Source organism: Manis javanica, chromosome 11, assembly GCF_040802235.1.
Source record: "Manis javanica isolate MJ-LG chromosome 11, MJ_LKY, whole genome shotgun sequence".
In the NCBI taxonomy this organism is placed as follows: domain Eukaryota; kingdom Metazoa; phylum Chordata; class Mammalia; order Pholidota; family Manidae; genus Manis; species Manis javanica.
Window position 1 is genome coordinate 38,783,260 of NC_133166.1, and position 20,012 is coordinate 38,803,271.

The 20,012-nt window shown below is 39.1% G+C and overlaps 2 protein-coding genes across 2 annotated transcripts in view; one reads left to right on the top strand and one right to left on the bottom strand.

Moving 5' to 3' along the window:
* The first annotated feature begins 5,212 nt into the window (after positions 1-5,212).
* Positions 5,213-5,782, top strand: MISFA (mitochondrial sheath formation associated). The gene is made up of 2 exons (XM_037027004.1): positions 5,213-5,281; positions 5,690-5,782. The coding sequence occupies exons 1-2, from the start codon at positions 5,213-5,215 to the stop codon at positions 5,780-5,782; spliced, it is 162 nt and encodes a 53-aa protein (XP_036882899.1).
* Positions 5,783-9,848: 4,066 nt separating this feature from the next.
* The window catches only part of SPTY2D1 (SPT2 chromatin protein domain containing 1), a 33,888-nt gene continuing 23,724 nt past the window's right edge, over positions 9,849-20,012 (bottom strand). The window contains exons 2-6 of the mRNA XM_017658331.3: positions 19,195-19,309; positions 16,914-18,419; positions 15,339-15,507; positions 14,006-14,083; positions 9,849-13,062 (exon numbers count right to left, since the gene is read on the bottom strand). Coding sequence (XP_017513820.3) covers positions 12,969-13,062; positions 14,006-14,083; positions 15,339-15,507; positions 16,914-18,419; positions 19,195-19,309 — 1,962 coding nt within the window. The 3' untranslated portion in view covers positions 9,849-12,968. The remainder of the gene's footprint in view (positions 13,063-14,005; positions 14,084-15,338; positions 15,508-16,913; positions 18,420-19,194; positions 19,310-20,012) is intronic.

Genomic DNA, 20,012 nt, shown 5'->3' on the forward strand with positions numbered 1-20,012 from the left:
AAATGGATTAAAAACTTAAATGTAAGATCTGAAACAGTAAAACTTAGGAAAAAGGCTTCATGACATTAGAGTTGACAGATTTATTGGATGTGACACTAGAAGCATAGGCAACAAAAGAAAAAGTAGACAAATTGGATCTCATGATAATTTTAAAAATTGTGCATCAAAAGACAATACCATTTACTTCTTAGATGTATGGAGCATATGTTGTTGTTCATTCAGTGTCACATATGCTACATCTCATGCCATCCTTCGGTAAACATCCTTTGTTGTTTTTTTAGTGAAGTATTATTGATATATAAACTTACATTGGTTTCAAATATACAGCACAGTGGTTTCACAGTTACCCATATTATTAGATCCTCACCCCCACTAGTGCACCTACTATCTGTCAACATAAAAAGATGTAACAGAATCATTGACTATATTCTTCACTGTTTACTGCATCCCCATAACCAACTTATATTATGGTTGAGAATTTTTGTGCCTCTTTATCCCCTCCATCCCAACCCCTCCCCCATGGTAACCACCAGTCACTTCTCAGTGTCTGTGAGTCTATTGCTGTTTTGTTCATTCTGTTTTGCTTTGTTTTTATATTCCACAAATAAGTGAAATCACAAAACATCCTTTGTTTTTATGGCTATGTTTTTATGACGGTGTGAAACAAACTGCAATCTTTCTTTTTTTAAATAGCACTTTCTGTAAAGATTTTATATAGCCTCTCCATTTTCATGATCTGAACTGGCACCCTCTTTTTGTCATTTTGCTGCTTCTTTGGTTAACAAGGAAAAACTTGGCTCAAGATAAATTTGTCCTAGAAGTTTTGTTTTTAACAATCACAGCATTGTTTATGGTGATAAAAACTTGGGAAAAAATCTAAATGCACAGTATGCCATTTCCTAATTTATTGCCTTTCACCTCCAAATCCACCACTGATTGCTTGCTCTGCAATAATGGGGCTGGACCTTTTTAACATTTCTCCCTCGCTAGTGGACACAATATTAAGTTTTGTCAATAGAGGGCCTTGAGGGGATACTGCAGGAGGAAGCGCATTCTCTTCCTAGTTCAGTGTGCTTTTGTTCATCTTGGTCCTGCCATTGTTACTTGTGGGTATCTCCAGTGGTGCTCACTTCTGATGAGGTCCACTGCCCCCCCTGTGAACTGCTTCCCACTGAGTTTCAATGCACCTCTGCCACTGAAGCAGTTTGTCAGTGAGTTCTACCAGCAAACCCCCAGAGGGTAGATTATCAGCAATAATCAGTAAACCTCCCAGAACTCTCTCTAGAGGCTTCTGGAAAATTGCACCACACCTCAGGGTGGTTCCATGTCTGGCCTGCAGCAGCTTATTGGATTTTCTCATGGTCACCACTTCTCCAACAAGTTTTGGAGGGGAGGGACTCTTTCAAGTTTGTTCCTTCCATGGATGATTTGCCTTAGCGTTAGAGGTACAATTGCTTCCTATATATGCTATTCTTGTATTATGTAGAACTTTCTACCCTGTTCATTTTTTATCTTGTTCCTAGTTTATAAATCTCTTTGTTAAACTTTCTCTGTTCAGATTACTGTGTGGTTTCTGTCTCTTGGCTAGATTGGACTGATATATCCATTATTAGGAGAAAGATGAAAAAAAGGGGGAGTATTATACAGGAATTTTGAAAGAATAAGTTGGACATCTGCTTCTACCTATGAGGATCAAGAAGCTACAGGAGATGCCTTCTCTCCATAAATAGAAAACTCCACAAAATTTATGAAATAATCATTTTCAGATCCTGTACAAGAGACAGCTCAAGGCTTTGAGAGAAAGGACACAAAGGAGATTCACCTTACAAGTGCCCCAGCCTACTGCCCAGGGGAAGTCTTCAGACTGCCACTCAGTGAGGGGTTACCAGAACCATTTTGCTGAGTTGAAAGAAAGATAGTGGCGTGGAAAGAAGGCCAGGGAGTCAGGAATTTGCAGGATGTAGTCCTGAGAAGAGGGAATTCCATACAGAAAGAACTCTGGAGATCTCCATAGAGGCCCTGGTGAGTCTTTGTCTGAGTTCTATCTGTGCATTCATGGTAAAACTCTATGAGGCCAGGATAAAACACCCAGAAACGGTAGATCAAACACTTCTTGAAGATCCTCAAAGGGTTGGGAGTTGTGGAAAATTCCACAGATTGGAAAGATCTAATAGAATAGCCATCAGAGAAAGGGATCAGAAGGGTCATAGCTCAATAGTGGGGATAACCTCAGAGTAAAGGATGCTCTTGGCCCACCATAACAGAGCTTAAAATCAGCCTCAGAAGAATCAGACTGATCCCAAGTAACTATCTCCCAGAAGAAAAGACTACACTATTGAAAGGAATGCAACAAAATCCAGCACTCAACACTATAAAATTCACCATGTTGAATGTCCAACCAAAAGTTATCAGGCATTCAAAGAAGCAGGAAAATATGACCCACAAAAGAGAGAATAATCAGTCATTGAAACAGTCCCAGAAATGACAGATTTGTAGACAGTCCTTAAAATATGTATTTATCAGTCTTATAAATATGCTCAAGGATATTAAAGGAAAACATGAATATGGAGAAAATGAAAGACGGAATCAAACAAAGACACAAATTGAACTTCTAGAGAAGAAAAATACATATGGGATTAACAGAACGTTAGACACTATAGGGGGAAAAATGAGTAAACTTAAAAAAGACAGCAATGGAAACTATTCAAATGAAACACAAAGAGAAGCAAAACCTGAAAAAATAAACAGAGCACCAGCAAGCTGCAGAATGTTATCACATTGATTCCTGTTCTAATACATACGAAGTAGTGATCACAGAAAGGGAAAACGGGACAGGAAAAATCTCTGAAGAAATAATAGCCAAATACTTTTCCAATGAAAACCATAAACCAAGAAGAAACATGCAGAAAATTACACAAAGCCACATTAGAAGAAAATTGCTCAAACTTAGTAATCAAGAGAAAAATTTTTAAATAGACACTTAGCATATAATCCAGCAATACCCTTCCTGGGTATTTACCCTAGAGAAATTAAAACTTATGTTCACACAATGAAACTGCACACAAATGTTTATAACATCTTTGTTAATAACAGCCCAGAACTGGAAACAACCCAAATGTTTTTTGACAGGGAAGTTGATAAACTGGTAGGTCCATACAATTCAGTAAAACAACAAATTACTGTACAAAATGGATGAATTACAAAAGCATTATGCTAAGTGAAAAAAACCAGTGAAAGGAACTTATAATTCCACGTTTATGAAGTTCTGGAAAATACAAAAGCAGATTAATGGCTTGATAGCAGATCCAGGGGCTAAAGGGCTCAGGGGAAACATATTAATTGTGAAAGGGGCACAGGGAACTTTATAAGATGATGGAAATTTATTCTATCCTGATTGTGGTAGTAGTTAAAAGATTGACATATTTTTCAAAACTCATCAAACTGTACACTAAAAATAAGTTTTATCATATGTAATCTATGCCTCAATAAAGCTTATTATTAAAAACAAAAAAAATGAATGTGTTTGGATTTTTTATCAATTGAGTCAGGAGGATGTCCATGATGTATTATTGTTATAAGAGAAAAGCAAGTTGCATATAGCATATGTAATAAGACCACTTTAAAAGCACAACACTGAAAAGAAACTTTTATATCCCTCTGTGTGCATTCTCATGTTTGCAAGCTTGTGGAGGGGTCCTTGCAGAATGTTACATACCAGGCTAACACTGGTTATATCATAGGTATGAGAAGTGAGGGAAGGAAAAGGGGAGATTATTAAGTTTTTTTTCTTAAAATCTTTTTCCAGTTTCACTAAGATGTAATTGACATATATAGTTTAAGGTGTACAACATAATAATTTGATATATGAATATATTGTGAATGATTACATTAAATTCAATTAACACCCATCACCTCTCATAATTGCCATTTTTCTTGTGAAGACACCTTTTAAGAACTTCCCTCTTAGCAACTTTCAAATACAGTACTTGTATTTGAAATACAATACAGTATTGTCAACTATATTCATCATGCTCTATGTTATATTCCCAAACATATTTATCTTATAACCATAAACTTGACCATCATCCATTTCCACCATTCCCCCATGTCTGCAGCAAACACCAATCCATTCCTTTCTTTCTATGAGTTCATGTTTTTAAGATTCCGCATGTGAGATATTGTTTTTCTATACATCTTGAGATGGTTTCATGTTTTATAATGAGCACCTATTTTCATAATTTTAAAAATAATGCAAATAAATATCAAAATAATAAATAAGGAGGTGTGTTTGTAGGAAGAATTCTGGTGGAGGGAGGAATTGACCATGTCAGTGCAGGGAGGTCAAAGGGATCAACATAAGGCCATTAAACTTGACAGAGAGGAGATCTTTGGTAACCTGAGAGCTTCTACATGGTGGGTGGGGTGGAGGCCAGAGATGCACAGAAGAAAGGTGTAGATTGGAAAGGAAGGTCTGAGTGTGGACCACTTGTTTAGGAAATTTAGTTGTAGAAGGAAATTAAGAAACAGGAGAGGAAGGGAGTCACAGCCTCAGGTGGGGGGTTTTATGAGCAGAGAACAAGGCGTCTTGTTCCTTTTGAAGGCCAAGAAAAGAGAACCAGAGTAATTGACCAATGGTTTTGAAGAATGGTATGAAACGGTGGTGACAGAGCCCTTGAGATGGGAGGGGAGAGGTTGCAGCGACAGAAATAGATGTCTCATTTCCCTAGAATTCAGTTGTTCCAGTCACAGCTGTCAGAGACCCAGGAATACACCTGTTCCAATTCCAGGCTGTAGTCTTAACAGGCAGCTGGGCCCTGAGTCCTGTTGCTGAGCTGGAGCATCAGCTGTGTGACCCAGTGCAGGTCACTTAGGCTCTCTGAGTCTCAGTTTTCTCATTAGTAAAGTGGCTTTGATAATACTAGTACCTACCTCACACAGTTGCTGTGAGATAATGCACACCAAGAGCTTAGGTTGCTGCTTAGCCTCTGGTCTGAGGGCAGCATCTCTGGGCCACATGGCCAGTGATGTCACCATGCCCTACCAGACTCCAGCTTCTCCACTAGGGCCCTGCAGGTCCCTCGAAGCCAGGGACTGGAACTGACACGTGAGACCTCTACCAACCCAGGGTTTCTTGAGCATACTCCTCTGCCAAGATCTGGTGAACAGTCTTTCACTGTGCAATTGTATCACAAAAATTGTTTGATTTGTTGCCATGATTGTGCTTGGCTGGATGATTTTTGCTGGACTTGTGCGTTACATGGGCACATTTCCAGAGTTCATGGTAAGTCACCACCCTGCCTACACATCCCTGCTAGTCAGTTCTGGCTCTGGTTAACCCTCATAGCTGGGGTTTCTGACCAAATGGAAAGACAGCTGAGGTCATGCCATGAATTAAGAGGTCATGATGTAGTGGAAACAGAGTCCCAGGCTACTTCCCATCCCACAGGGACATCTTTAAGTTCCCCAACCCCAAAGTATATAACGTCACTTATTTTGAAGCATTTTGGAATTTGTAAGGGGTCTGCTGGAGACAGTGGATTCAGGCCAAGTAGCTTAGTGGTTGCAGGTAAGAAAGGGAATGTGGGCATTGGTGGGACTTGTCGGCAGCCCTTGTAGTCACATGCAGAAGCAGTTACCTACTGAACTGACAAGGAGAGCCATCTCTGCCTTAAACTTCTTTGTGACCCAGGCTCCAACTCTGAAGTGGAAAGAGAGGTGGCCTGTTCAGGAGAGTAACGGATCGTGGAAGGTCTGGACTGTGGGTGAAGATCTGCAACAGTGAGTGGGTGGTCAGGGTTATTGGGCTGGATTCCTCCTTGGCCAGAGAACGTGGTAGTACCCTGAAATTTCAGTTGGGATTTATTGTATTTCTCTGGAAAATAGAATATACTGTGGAGGGGGAAATGATTTGAGGTATGTAGTGGGGAAAGACAATTCTGGAGCACTGCTAAGGACAGTGGGCCAAGGTTCAAAGATTTGTTATAACCACATCTCATAGGTATTCTGGTCAAGGACTGTTCCCATCTATTATTTTCTCCTCACAAACTTTATAATAAATTGGATCAGCCTTTTAAATACCCCTTTTGGCAGATCCTGAAACTGGAGTTAACATGAATTTGAGTTAAAGTCCTAACTTTGCAACTAACCAGCTATGTGATCTTGGGAAAGTTTAAACTCTTTGAACCTCAGTTTCTCCATCTTTATGATGGAGATATTTTAGTATTTTACTATTTTTGTGAGGATTACATTTGGGAATTCATGTAAAGCATTTAAGGCAAAGCTTGACAATTAGCATTTGTAATTTAACAACTAAGCAAAATAATGAACCCGTCCACAAAGATTTACTGGTGACAATAACCTCAACTATTCAACTCATCTGTGAAGCTAGGATGGAAGCATTGTTCTATGGACTTAATAGCCTTTTGCACTCTTGCCATGGGACCAGCCTGCCCAGAGGAAATGCCAGCAGCAGTATCCTTTTAGCAAACCATCTCTTGTGTTTTACGCATCCCACCCCATTTCATCCAGATCTGTTTTTTCCAAAGGTGTTCCCATTGTTAAAGAAACTTAACTCGGAGATAAGTAATAGACAGATTACAGGAGATTTTCTGGGAAGGTGCTTCAGAAAGAAGGCAGGGGTGTGTCCAGTCCCAGCCCTGGTTATACTAAAAGCAAGGCAAGAGGGTTATTCCTTTTTTTTCTCCATCTGCCTGGGAATTTCAGAGTATTGGCCCAACACAGTCAGAACTCTTTGGGGGCATAAGGGAATGTGGATGGAGGCACTGGACACTTGTTTAGTGGAGGCACTGCTGCACTGTGATCCTGATCAAACCACTGAAACTATTCTGTTCCTCAGTTTCTCCAGCTGTGCCATTTCACAAACTGCAAGATTTTTCTTTGAATAGCCTTACAATAGTATATAAAGTAATTGTTCATAGCATACTTAGCCAAATAACCCAATTAATCCAGAGTGGTTTTTTGCATAGCAATATGTTTGCATAAAGACAATAGTTAAAATTCTGGCATGTGGTGAGTTAATAAAGATATTTTGCCAGCTAGATCCTAACCACAGTCATCAGAGAACAAGGCCCTTCTGATATGGATTCTTTATCCCCAACATGCTTGGCATCCTGGCCAACTATCCCATAGCTACTCACTCTGACTGGTCCCCTAGGTCACAGGAGCTGATGTCACAATTGTCTGAGCTCTGCCCCCCAAAATGGCCATGGTGAGCCACTTCAGTTAAGAACAGACTGTGCAGCTCCTCAGCCAGGCTGTCATGCTGGGCCATCCACCATCTGGCCTTGAAGACAATTCAGTTCCCAGGGCACAAGGACTAAAACGCCACACCTTTCAGAACTGCCCATTTTCTCCTGCATACACCACCAGCTGAGCAAGAGGTTCCACAATGATCGTTGTCTTATGGATGCTTCTCATTGCAGGAACAATGTTGAAGGGATATAAGTATCCCCCAGGAGGGGTAAGTGTACTTTCAACTTTGTTATCTATTTCTACTTCCAAATGTATTCCCCCAGATAAAGGAACGAAGAAGCATCAGAACCCAACACTAGCAACTTGAGAAAAAAAACTTTTATTAAGAAAGTTAATATAGCTTACCCACTTCTATATTATCCACTATCTGCTTAGGGTTGGAAGAGTTCCCTGTTTTTCTTGTGATCTTTTATACTTATTTTCCTAAGTCTTTAGTCTGTTTTTGTTCTTCAGTTTCAAATAAACTGGAGGTGTAAAGGTAAAAATATTTCAGGCCTAGAGTCAAAGCTATCTGACATGGGTAATGTAGTCTTCTGCTCATGGGACATTTTATACGCTCAGTCAACACCATTTCTTAAATCAGCTCACACCAGCAACCCACACTTAACTCTCCCTCATCAGGTAAACACTGGTCTGTAAAATGGCATTGATAGCAATTGTCCCCTCTCCTGTTAGACCTTGGATATCTGTCCTTTCTTTGCCTTATCACTTCCCACTGCTAAGCCACCGCTAAGGCAACTGGGGTTGGAGGCATTAGGTGAGACAGAATTGGACCCAGCTACCCCGCCTGCCCTTGGCAAGGGCAGTTACCCCAGCCCCACCCCTTAGCAAATATTAGGGAGGACTCACCTGACATACTTTTTCCCCCCAGACCCCGGTGGAAATAAGCAAAGATGATCCTAGTGAAGTAATGCAGCTCTGAAGCTCACCTGACCAGTTGTACAGTTCTTGTTGTTGGTTTCACATAAAGTAATTGCACATTATTTTGTCACATTTTATGTAGAAAATTACCACCCCTTTAAGATGAAGACTTGGTATTCTGTTACCTGGAAAGGGGAGGATGGAGGGCGGGGAGGTCTTTGGGGGTGGATGGGAATGATTGTTCTCTTTGTTTCATAGTCTCTAAGTCTGGCATTGAGACTAAGATACATAGTTCACTTTGTCCTCTATAGTGTATCTTTAAAAACAGAAATTCTCTATGGTTTTTCAGACCTATTTCCCAAGGTCCAGGGTTTAAAATGTTACAGAAAGGACTAGAGATTGCGGCAACTTTAAGTCTATTTGGGGATATTTTTCTATGACCTTTTCACAGCTATTAATAAGAACCCAAAGCTTACACAGTAAGGACCTCCTTTTAATATTGGGTACTAGATAATAAATTGTACACTATTTTAACCCTTACAATAGCCTTCTGAGCTGGGTACACCAATCTCATTTTGCCAAATGGCAAAAATTTTGAGAGGTGTAACTAACTTACCAACCTACACAGCTCTGGGTTATAGTCAAGATTAGGATCCAGGCTTTCTCGTCAAGCTCTTCCATGCCAAGAAAAGAGCCAAACAAGAGAGACTGAGATATACAAGATCTTGCTGTATCTTGACTCCATTTCCCTCACCTGAATACCAAGTTGCCTGATGATTTTTTTAGCAGACTGCTGCTAATGCAGACAGCATGTGTAGAAACAAAAGCTAACTGCTCATTCCTCAGTATCATGGTTTGAGTCTGAGACCAGTGATGAAAACTAAGTATTAAGACCCATGGATGTCTGAGCCCTAGGATATTCCTAATAATCCTTCTAAAGGTGGTTTGGATCTTTTTGACCCTAAGAGAGAGAATAAAACCTAAAAGGAGCAAATACTTTTAAAAGAAACTGTATGGAACAGTTCCCATTCTGTGGCTGGTAGGGGATGACTCACAGTTCCATTGTTCAGAAGTGAACACTTACAAGCAAAGGGATCTTTTGGTTATGTAAGCAACATTTTGTTGATGACGATTTGGTATATTTGTTAAACCATTGGTAATGGCTCTATGCACTGACTGGATTGTCCTTTTTATTTTTTATGGAAAGAAAAATGAATTCAAAATCAATAAGCAAAACATTTAGTTAATATCTGAATCTGGGATACTAGTATCTCTTATACATCTTACATGACATACACTCAACACATTTCACTGGGGTTAAGTGCCTAAATTCTCTGGCTGCATGGCTGTGCCCATCTGCCTCATATATATTCCCAAGGAATCACCTTCACAAATCTCAGGCTCTTTTTATTATAGGGGACCTGATACTTTTGATGAGGAACTATATTCTCTCCAATTTCCTGAGCATACCTCCAGTCCTCCTAACTCGGGTATTGGATGGCAGAACAATTCTCTAATCTGCTGGTTGGGGAGAGGAAAGTCATCAGTGGTAGGGGCTGTGCAGACGTGAACACAGAAGGAACAAACAGAGGCATTCGTGTGGATACAAACCCTATTTCTGAAGTCTGATGAGTCTACTGGGGTTTTTAGCTGGAAAAATGTTCAGGGTGATGAAATAAGGAATATATGAGTTTTGGTAAATAAATGCAAACTGGTGAAAATATCAATAAAATATTTTTAATACCTACAATTTATTTTATACATAAATTGCAAAACTTTCACCTGTGTATGCAAAAGTAGATTCTCTTGCAGATCAACAGCACCAGAAAACAAGCTAAGCTATGTAAATTTTTTTTAACTTGATTTGTCCATTATGTAAAGACATGATGGATTTAATAACTCCAAAGAAATCTATATCCCATTCTTAATCATTCACTAAACACCTGAATATTTATTTCATCACATCCACTCACAAAATAAATAGTAGTCTAATATATTCAGTACATTGAAAATAAACCAACCAGTCTCTCTTCATATATTTATTCTCTTTCTGAACTCATTTTGGTCTCCTGCTGTATCTCAGAAATGTACTAATAGCTGCTTTTAAGTTACAAAATACAAAAGAGTAATTTATTTCTTGGAGAAAATCTTGGGGATTACATTTAAAAAGTGAAATTTCTAGTTCCCATAGACTTTCTTTTTTTGTTAACAGTCTTTGAACCTTTTCATGGCACACATGTAAGGCTGCCTGTGACATGTGGTACCCTGGCCTCCAAATGGACATAATTGCATTTATAGTTTAGAGAATATACAAAGACAAGTTCTGAAAGTAGCCATAAAAGAAAGTGCCCCTTGCTTTGACTTAGCAACATCAAAAGTGGGACCGTGCAATAAGAGCCATTCGAGTTTTATGAAAACTACTTTCCCTTCACATCATCTGTTAGAGAATGCCGCACCCATGATCATGTAACATTATTACAATCATGAAATAACATTACTACATTCGTGAATTAACATTACCCAATAAAAGGCACATCTTCATATATTGAATTAATAAAATCTGAAAATCAAAACAACAGAAGACATTAAAAATCAAGCACTTAATTTGTAAACCTTGATAAAAATAACAGCCTATTCCAGTTTCTTCAGAGGTTTGTCAGCTTTTTGTAAGGACGGCCTGAAACTACAGAACAAAATGGAAGACAGGATTTGGAAACTAGACCAAAATTAATTTACAAGGCTCAGAACTTTTTTTAAATGAGCTACTGAGTATCTTTTTATAATGCTGATGCTGAAGAATACATCTGTTATAGAAGAAATGCACTCATAGGTGACAGACACTTAAGGACACAACCTGACTTCCTACCAAGTTCTCGAACTTTCATCTAGCACAACGGTGCCTTTCTGTACAAATAACTGCACAATATCATTGAGTAAAGTGCTAGTAAACCTTAAGCCACCAGAAATCTTTCAGCTTTGACAATTATTTGATTACAATTATGGATTTCAGAGAGCCTGAATGTTGGAAAAAAACAGATACAAGAAAAAAAACTTGTGGGAGAGGACCATCTAAGCGACAGTAAAGGAAATAATGTCCCAAACCTGTTTTATTACACTACACTGAAATCAATTTCACTGAAGGTATCTGAGATGAGTGAAATGTAGTCAACAGGATTTTCTGCCACCAGTTTTACAGTTCTGTGTGGAGCACTAAGGGGTGTTACTCCCAGTGACAAAGACACCTTTCATAGGATTCAATTTCAAACTTAAATCCTAGCATTTTCAAAATTTGAAACTCAATTCAAAATAAGTTAGGGACTGGATACATGGTCGTCTAATTAAGGGAAGCTAGTAATGACCATCTATAATACTCAAATTTCAATAAAGAAAGCTTTATGGATAAAAAGGATACACAAAAACAACTTTTGGACCTGCTGAAAAGTAAGGAATCTTTGTAGGACAACCTCTCCTACTTCTTAATCCTCACCATCCCCATGGCTTAAGACAGCTGCAATGTTTATTACAGAACTGTTCTACAAGCCTATATACCACTGTCTCCTACCCTCCACATTTAGAATCAAGGACAAATGCACTCTAGCATCATCCTATCTCATTTTCTGTTGCTGATTTTCCTTGAGGCTTAAGAGATATCAAGTCTATAGACATGACTTTAAGGAAGGTAAGCATGAAGAAAGTTCCATAGCCCAGTAAAACACCAGTAACAGGGAACATGCTTTACTACCTGGGGGAAAAACCTCTTCACAGTGCATAGTTTGAAATAAAAGTGCAATGTGGACAAGAAGAGAAGGTGGTGCTCTTGATAAACATGAATTGTTTTTTGGTTTTTGCAATTTCTAAAGAATTTAAGATAAAAATGCAGTCATTAAGAGGTACAGGGGCATCTTTTCCCAAAATATCTTTATAATAGGAGAGGGGAATAAGGAGAAGGGGAGCCTCACATCACTTTCTCATTTTTTAAACTATTACTCTTCCAAATCTAATGTTTGAATAAAATAAGTACTTTTTTCTTTAATATAAAAATGAATGAATTTTTAGATAAAAATCAGCACAGTGACCTTGTCTATTTTAAACTAAAGCTAACATAACAGTAAATCCGAAAGGAAAACTTGGAAAAGAATATTTTCATAGTAAATGGCATACCTTGTGTTTTAACATGGAAAAATTCATAATTTCCTAATCACCTAATTAGTGAACAAGAATGCTCAGCATCCAATCCATGAATAATGCAGAATGTAATTTATTCTACTTTTTACTTCAAAGTCACAGAGATGACATCCATATCATTGTAAGGCCTACTCTACATTTTCAAATTCTCACTCAATCCAAACATATAGATTAGGACAGGTCACTTTATTGCAGGCAACATTCATGGAAGGGGGCCAGATTCCTCATAAAAAGACAGTAAGTTTGCTGGGAGCCAGGAAATGCTCTACTCACACATCAGCAGAATTATGGAAGTCAACAGACAATCTTTTTTTTTTCCCTTTGAAGTAGCAAAGGAATGATGCATGATTGGCTGACTGGTGAGCGGCCCCACATTGAGAGTGCATAGCTCCTCAGGATCAAGGCTGGCACCTGTGAACAGTTAACTTCGTAAGAGCATTATATCACTCACTGGGCATTTTATCATCTGCACTACAGATTTCACCCTGGAAAGTATTTGACAATACTTTATGCTCAAATGACAGTATGCATTCTTTCTCCTTGAGTACCCAAGTATAAATCCAAAATGATATGGGGGCTTCTTCAGTCTGAAGGCAGGACTTCCTTGCAACAGAGTGTCTCCAGAATTTCACAAAAATAAATAAAAGCAGCTAACGCCTCTTCAGCTTCTTGGCCTTTCGGCGCTTCATTTCTTCTTCTTCACGTCTCATTTCCTCCAAGTCCTCTTGCACACCCAGTCTTAAACTGTCAAAAAAAAAAAAAAAAAGGAGAGGGAAGGTATTTGTTAATATACATGAAATTACCACTTTCTTTAAAAAGCAAGAATGACATATCAACTGGGAATGCGCTGACTGATACACTCAAAATGCCTCCAAGTTTCACCATTGAAAACTGACTGGCAGGAGTATTTTTTACCAGGAGCACTGCCAGACACACAAACTACAGGGGGAAAAAGACCTCAACACAAAATGCCTTAATATTCCCTTTAAAGTAATAAAATATAAATTGCTCTTTATTTTTAGAAGTGTTGAGATAAACAAGAAACACTCAATAAAATGTTCTATTCTTGTCCCTACCCAACACTTTAGTTTGGTATTTTATCTAATTACAGGAGGGGAGGAAAAGAGGAAGGAAGAGGTTTAATATTCTGGGTTGAGACTGAGGCAAATTATTTCATCCAGCTAACTGGTGAATAATATCACTTGTTATCCCTACCCAATAAATCATCATTCATTTTCTATCAGGTTTTTCTACACAGGAATCAGAGGAAACTCAGTATCCCTCACCAGGTCTCTGAGGCCAGCAGAGATACAGGTTAGCAAGACTGAGATGCATCTAATGTGGAAAGAGAATTAGGATGGGGAAAGAAAAATAAGATCAAGCTACAGTGGGATCAGAGGAGGCCTCCAGCATTTACTGTGTGCCTACAGGGGTGAGGCACTGCATTAGGCAACTTGTACATATTCCCTTAATCCTCACAAGACCTCAAAGAGTAAAAATAGTATATTCTCATTTTACAAATGAGAAAGCTTAATTTAGAAAGGCTAAGGGGTTTGTTAATAGGCTCACAGCAAGTAAGCACAACTGGGATTCAGAACAGTGGCCCCAAATCCCAAAGGTACAACTGAAGCAGTCAACAAGAATTTTTAGGACATTCCTGCTCACATGTGCAAAATTTTGTACTTACCTCTTTGCTTCTTCCTTTTGCTGCTCTTTCCAACTACTCTCCATGTAACGTAAGGCATAATCACTTTCATCTTTGTATCTGATAAGAGGAAATCAGTTATTAGAAAAAAGAACAAAAATTCAATTTTCTAAAGGAAATCATCCTCATATTTTTTAAATGAACATTTTAATAATTAAGTCAAACACACACTTAGGATTACTCCTCCTTGCTTGGCAGAGTAAGGGGGGCAGATGATGGGTAGAGGGGGCTTCTGAAGTAAAGACAAATTAAATGAGTCTTTACTACTCCCAGAAAGTAACTCTTCCCAAATACAGTGTTGATGAAGTACCAAGCCAACCATGTTTACTCAACTCACTCACCTCTCTTTTCATAAGAGCGTATTATTAAAACCCTGAAAGCACAATATATATGAAAAATGTTTATCTCATTTGAGCTTCATGACCATTAGTAGGTAGAGAAGGACTTCAGAATAGAGACTGAAGTAGAGGTTAATGGCTTGACCAAGAACACAGAGGGAGCTAATGACACTAAGATTAGATTTTTTAATTTTCTTTATTCTACCAAATGTCTTTTTAAAAAAATAACTTTTCTTAGGATTGTCTTCTAATTTCTCATATCCATGGCTTTGAAGGAGGTAGTAATTGTTGATGGATAGGCACTGTGGTAAGCCCCTTCTGTTTCACATGTACAGTACAACTCATTTGATCCTTCTAAATATCATTTTAAAAATTATTTAGCTCAAGTTTACTCAGCTAGTAAATCATGGAACTTGCATTTAAACCCTGATCTTTCCTCTATACCAGTGCTTCTCAAATTTTAATGTGCATATAAACCATCTGGGAACTTTATAAAGCCAACTTGGGTTCAGTAGATCTGCAGTGGGGTCTGAGAGCCTGCATTTCTAACAACCTCCCAGGTAATGTTAATGCTACTGGTCCCATACTACTGCCATGGGGCCTTTTGAGTAGCAAAGCTTTTTACACCAAAGAAAAGCAGGCATCAGATCAGACCAGCTTTCAACATAGCTCTGTGGATGGCCACCTGATTTCAAAACCAATCGAGCTCTACTACACTGAGCTGCTTCACTGTCATTAAATATATTATTTTATAAGGACAGTGGTTTAAAAAGGGATTATTTTCTGGCCCTCATGCAAGTAACTACACAAAAAATTCTGAAGTAATTCTCAAGTGCCAAGAGTAAATCTAAATAATCATCCAAGTGTTCCTAATTAAGAATTGTATTTAATACCTCTACTATTAATGTTTATTGCCCCCCCAAGCACAAACTATTCAAAATTAAAAGTACATTTATCTAAATCTTTGTTAGTCTTACTTTTTTCGGTCATAGCCAAAGATTTCTCGAATGTGCTTAGATATTTCTTCCTGAGGCTCTCCTTCATCTTCAATAAAATCTTCCATTTCAGAGTCATATTCATCATCATCTTCCTCTTCGTATTCTCGCTGCCTTTTGTAACCACCAGAGAAGGGATGCCTTTGAGGACCTAAAAATAGAAAAGCCATTATTTTTAAGAGCATTAAAATTGAAAACGGTTCTATATAAACTGAGATTTTGAGAACTCATGGAGATGGTATCCTCAAAAAACAGTTAGCAAAAGCTGACCCACAGCATGGGGTCATTACTACATCATCCCTGCTGTTTCATAATATCCACAAGGAAGAGAATTCCTGTTTATCCCAGGGTTTACCAGAACTATCTGGTACATTTTCTAGCTTAGTAATTACCATTCTTCTGGCTTTAAAAAACTGGTAACATTTCTTAAAAAAAAAATTGTAAATAGCTGTACAATCACAAACCTATGGATAATTATACAAACTGACTAAAACTGACTTTAGGAAAAACTCACTACACTACCCTTATTTTTGTCATTTTGCCAAAAGACTAATTTAAAAACTCTGGAAAGGACAGGCACTGATCAATACACCAGCATCTGAGCACAACTGCCTCCCAGTCCTTGGTTACAGAAGCTCCTTTTGTTGTTCTACAGTTGTTCTTAATATTCATGGCTTGTCTCCTTTGCTCCAAGTTTCTTTCTCAAGTTTGGCACTACTTACATTTTGAGCCAGATAATTCTTTACTACGAGAAGGCTGTCCTGTGCCTCGTATGATGCAGCAGCATCCTGGCCTCTATCTACCAGATGCTAATAACACCCCTGTTCCCAAATACGTCAGTTAAAAATGTCTCCAGACACTGCCAAATGTTCAATGGGGATCAAAATCATCCTTGGTTGAGAACCAATGTTCCAGATGAAGTAGAAAGATTAAAACATGTCTTTTTACATTCTCCATGGTGTCTAAAAAGTGCTTTAACAAATGCTATTACCATGAAGACACTGTAACCTAGCAGCTAATAGGTGCTACCAATGATCTGGTACCTTGGCACAGGAGATTCCTAAAGGATCAGTAGCTAGGGCCTTGATATTGTCCACTGTAAAAAACAGAAACATAAAGAGCAGTCTAAAATAGTTCCTGGCACATAGTGGATTTTTTAACAAATATTTGATGAATAAATAATGCACCAAATGGCTTCAAGTTTACAAATACACTCCAATCCTTGAAGACAGGTCTCTCTGGTTCTCATGAAAAGGTAAAGATAAATTCATTCTTTGAATTATACATATAAGGCACACACACTACCCTGTCTAATAAATCACATACCCTAGTATTGCGCTTTGAGACATTACACACAGGGCCCTGGATTAAGCCTCTTTCGAACACCTTTCCCAAGACATGATCACTAAAGGAACTCTCAGGACAGGAGAGATAAAACATCAGGATTCTATCAACATAAGGGCACATGGAAAGGGTCACAGGGTCTCTGGTCATATAAAATAAAGTATTCTTTCTAATCCCACAGTGACACATACTCTTAGGGTAGGGGCAGTTTACCTTGGACAGATCTGTAGCCGGGTAAGGAAGGCTTCATTCCATTCATCTGTCCATTGCTGGACTGGCTAATTATATTCTTGGAAGAAATTGTTTCTGAGACAACAGTGCACTTGGGCTTCAGGAGGGGACCTGTGCTACTAACTGTTCGTCCAGGTCCCAAGCTGCTCACTGGTCTTCCAGGGCCTGAACTGATAGTCCGTCCAGTTGGAACTGAGCCACTTAGTGACCGCCCAGGACCACTGACTGGTCGCCCAGGGGGACCTGACCCACTCACTGGTCGTCGAAGGTCATGTGGACTGCTTATAGGCCACCCGGGTCCACCAGAGCAGCCCACAGATTTCCCAGAACCACCTGAGCCACTAATGGGTCGCCCAGGGCCACTTGAGCTGCTTGCAGGTCGCCCAGGGCAACTCGCACCACTGACTGTCCGTACAGAGGGGTTTAAGTCACTGGCGGGCCTCTTGGTCCCACCAACTGACTGCTTGGGTCCTGAGCTGGAGCTGCCATTCTGGCGCCTGGGCATGGAGCCAGAACTAACTGTTGGTCGAGCAGTCCCTGAGCTAGAGCTGCTCCCTGGCTGCCTGACACCTGGACTCTTAGCCTTATTGTGTGGGGTGACCACAGGCCCAGGCCTGGAATGGATGGGATAGGGAGGAGATTTTTTGGCTTTGTGCTCAGTAGCAGATCTTTGAGTCCCTTTAGTGTAAGTCTTTGGGACACTTGGTGAATAGGTGCTGCAGTTGGGCTTTCCAGCCCCATTGAAAACAGATCTGTCATGGCCCTCACGAAGCAAGGGTTGGGAGCAACTGCCAGATCTTGCTTTGGTCCTCTCCACCGGCATGGATTGGGATGAAGACAAACCAAGGTGTTTCTCACTGGCTGTGCTGGGTCTGGGTTTCTTCTCAGCATGAAGAAGGGAAGTACCCTTAACAGAAGGCTGCTTGTCCCCAGAACCTTTGCTAAGTTTAGTGCCCACACTTTCTTTATGAGAGGCTGCCTTTTTGATTGGAGGTAGTCTTGTATCTGTCTCAGGTTTCTTCTTCCTAGACTTCCGTTCAAGGAATTCTCGTTCTCTAAGTTCTTCTGCAGTCATAGGCCGCTCTTCTGTTTTTTTCACAGCCTTGATCTCCACTGGCTCGTACTGCTTTTTCTCAGCCAGCCTGAGTAAATCACTGAAGTTCATGAGTGGTGGGGCACTTTTAAGGGGGACCTTTGGTTTGCGTTCTACTCTGGGAGGCTCTTGCTCTTCCTCATACTCCTGCTCTGACTCTGCTTGATTGTATTCAAAGAATTCATCGTCTTCTTCCATCTCATACTCTTGGTCTGTTCCCCGGCTAGTGTGACTTTCCATTGCCTGCCTCTTCTTTGACTTCTCCTCAATAGGAATCCCATCGTAACCATGAAAATTATCCTTTGTCCTCTTAGCCATAGCTCTTGCTTTCTTGTCATGTTTCAGCTCAATTCGCTTTTTCACTAGTTCTTCTTTTCTCCTTTTTTCCTCTAAAGCTAAAAGAGACAAAACAAGAATATATTATTTCAAGGTTTCAAGATAAAAACAGTAGGTTCACCTGAAACCGAGCAGGTGGCCAAAACACAAGCAGCATTCGAGTTACAATTTGAAGACATCTAGGAATCAAATGAGGAAGTCATTTGAACAAGTACCAATTGAGTCATCTTTACATAATCAGTGGGTAACATGGGTTTTTCTATATGACTAAGCAAGAGAGAGACTTGGCTTTCAGCTTTAAATAGAAAAAATAGTCCATACCAAATAAATAAACCAAGTTAAGGGAACATTAGTGAGTACTAACAGTTGTTAATTATGACTCAATTAATACTAAAACTTAATCAGTTTCTCTGTCATCTGACTGAAGTGGAATTACTTTTTGAGTTTACTGGTCTTCAAAAATTTGTCCATCTTTTAGATAGCACTATTAATAATAAATAAAATGCACATGCACACATGCGTATACACACACACACACACACACACTATAAAATAAGTAGATCCAGAACCAATGTCAAAGAATGAGTAAGTAGGTCCTCTTATTGGCAACCTACTATGACCAATTTGAAGATACGGTCAATATTCTTTAAAAGCTTTCACTCTAGAAGGGAATAAAGGATACTATCCATACAAGTAATCAACATGGGAACATATGTAATGTTATAAATACAGCTGACTCAAACACACAAACAACAAATCCATTACACTGTTATTACAAACATCCACTGGTTAAGTACAAGCTAACGGTAAAGGTAGGCAGCTATAAATACATACCTTTTCGCCTTAGCTCCTCTTCTTTTCTCCTCAGAAAAGCCTTTACAGCTGCTGACTGGACACCCTTAACTTTTGGGTCTTTTTTGGGAGGCCCCACTGCCAAACTATACCTCTTCTAAAAATAAGAACAGAGTAAAAAGTTGTAAGAAATTTGATATTAAAAATACATCAACTATTAGGTGAAAGGCACTAAGCCAAGCCACAGAGTTAAATGTTGACTAAAGCACTTAATTCTGAGTAATTAAGAGATCACGTAACCCAAATGAAAGCTTAACTATAAAATTTCAGGCTAAGTAGGATTTTGCATGACTGTTTTTAGGGGCAGAATTCTTTTCTGACATCCCACATAATGCATAAATGAACAATTCAGAGAAACACTGTTTTCCCATAAAGGTACCTAGACTAGGGACTAAAAAAGAATCACCACTTAGAACAGTTTGTGTGTTTTAAAATTCTGATAAGAGAAGGGGTACGTTGCGGGGGGGACTTGGTGAAGGGGGGAGCCTAGTTAACATAATGTTCTTCATGTAATTGTAGATTAATGATACCAAAATAATAATAAAAAATAAAAATAATCAATCAATAAATAAAAATTAACACTTAAAAAAATTCTGGGGGGGCGGAGCCAAGATGGCAGCGTGAGTAGAGCAGCGGAAATCTCCTGCCAAAACCACATATATTTTTTTTCGTTCATTTTTTTTTTTGAGAGGGCATCTCTCATATTTATTGATCAAATGGTTGTTAACAATAAAATTCAGTATAGGGGGGTCAATGCTCAATGTACAATCATTAATCCATCTCAAGCCTAATTCTCATCA

Bases quoted from the DNA above. Each gene is read 5' to 3' on its own strand.
- MISFA (XM_037027004.1), top strand. From the start codon at position 5,213: ATGATTGTGCTTGGCTGGATGATTTTTGCTGGACTTGTGCGTTACATG. The intron at 5,282-5,689 runs GTAAGTCACCAC...TTTGTGACCCAG, and splicing joins GCACATTTCCAGAGTTCATG to GCTCCAACTCTGAAGTGGAA.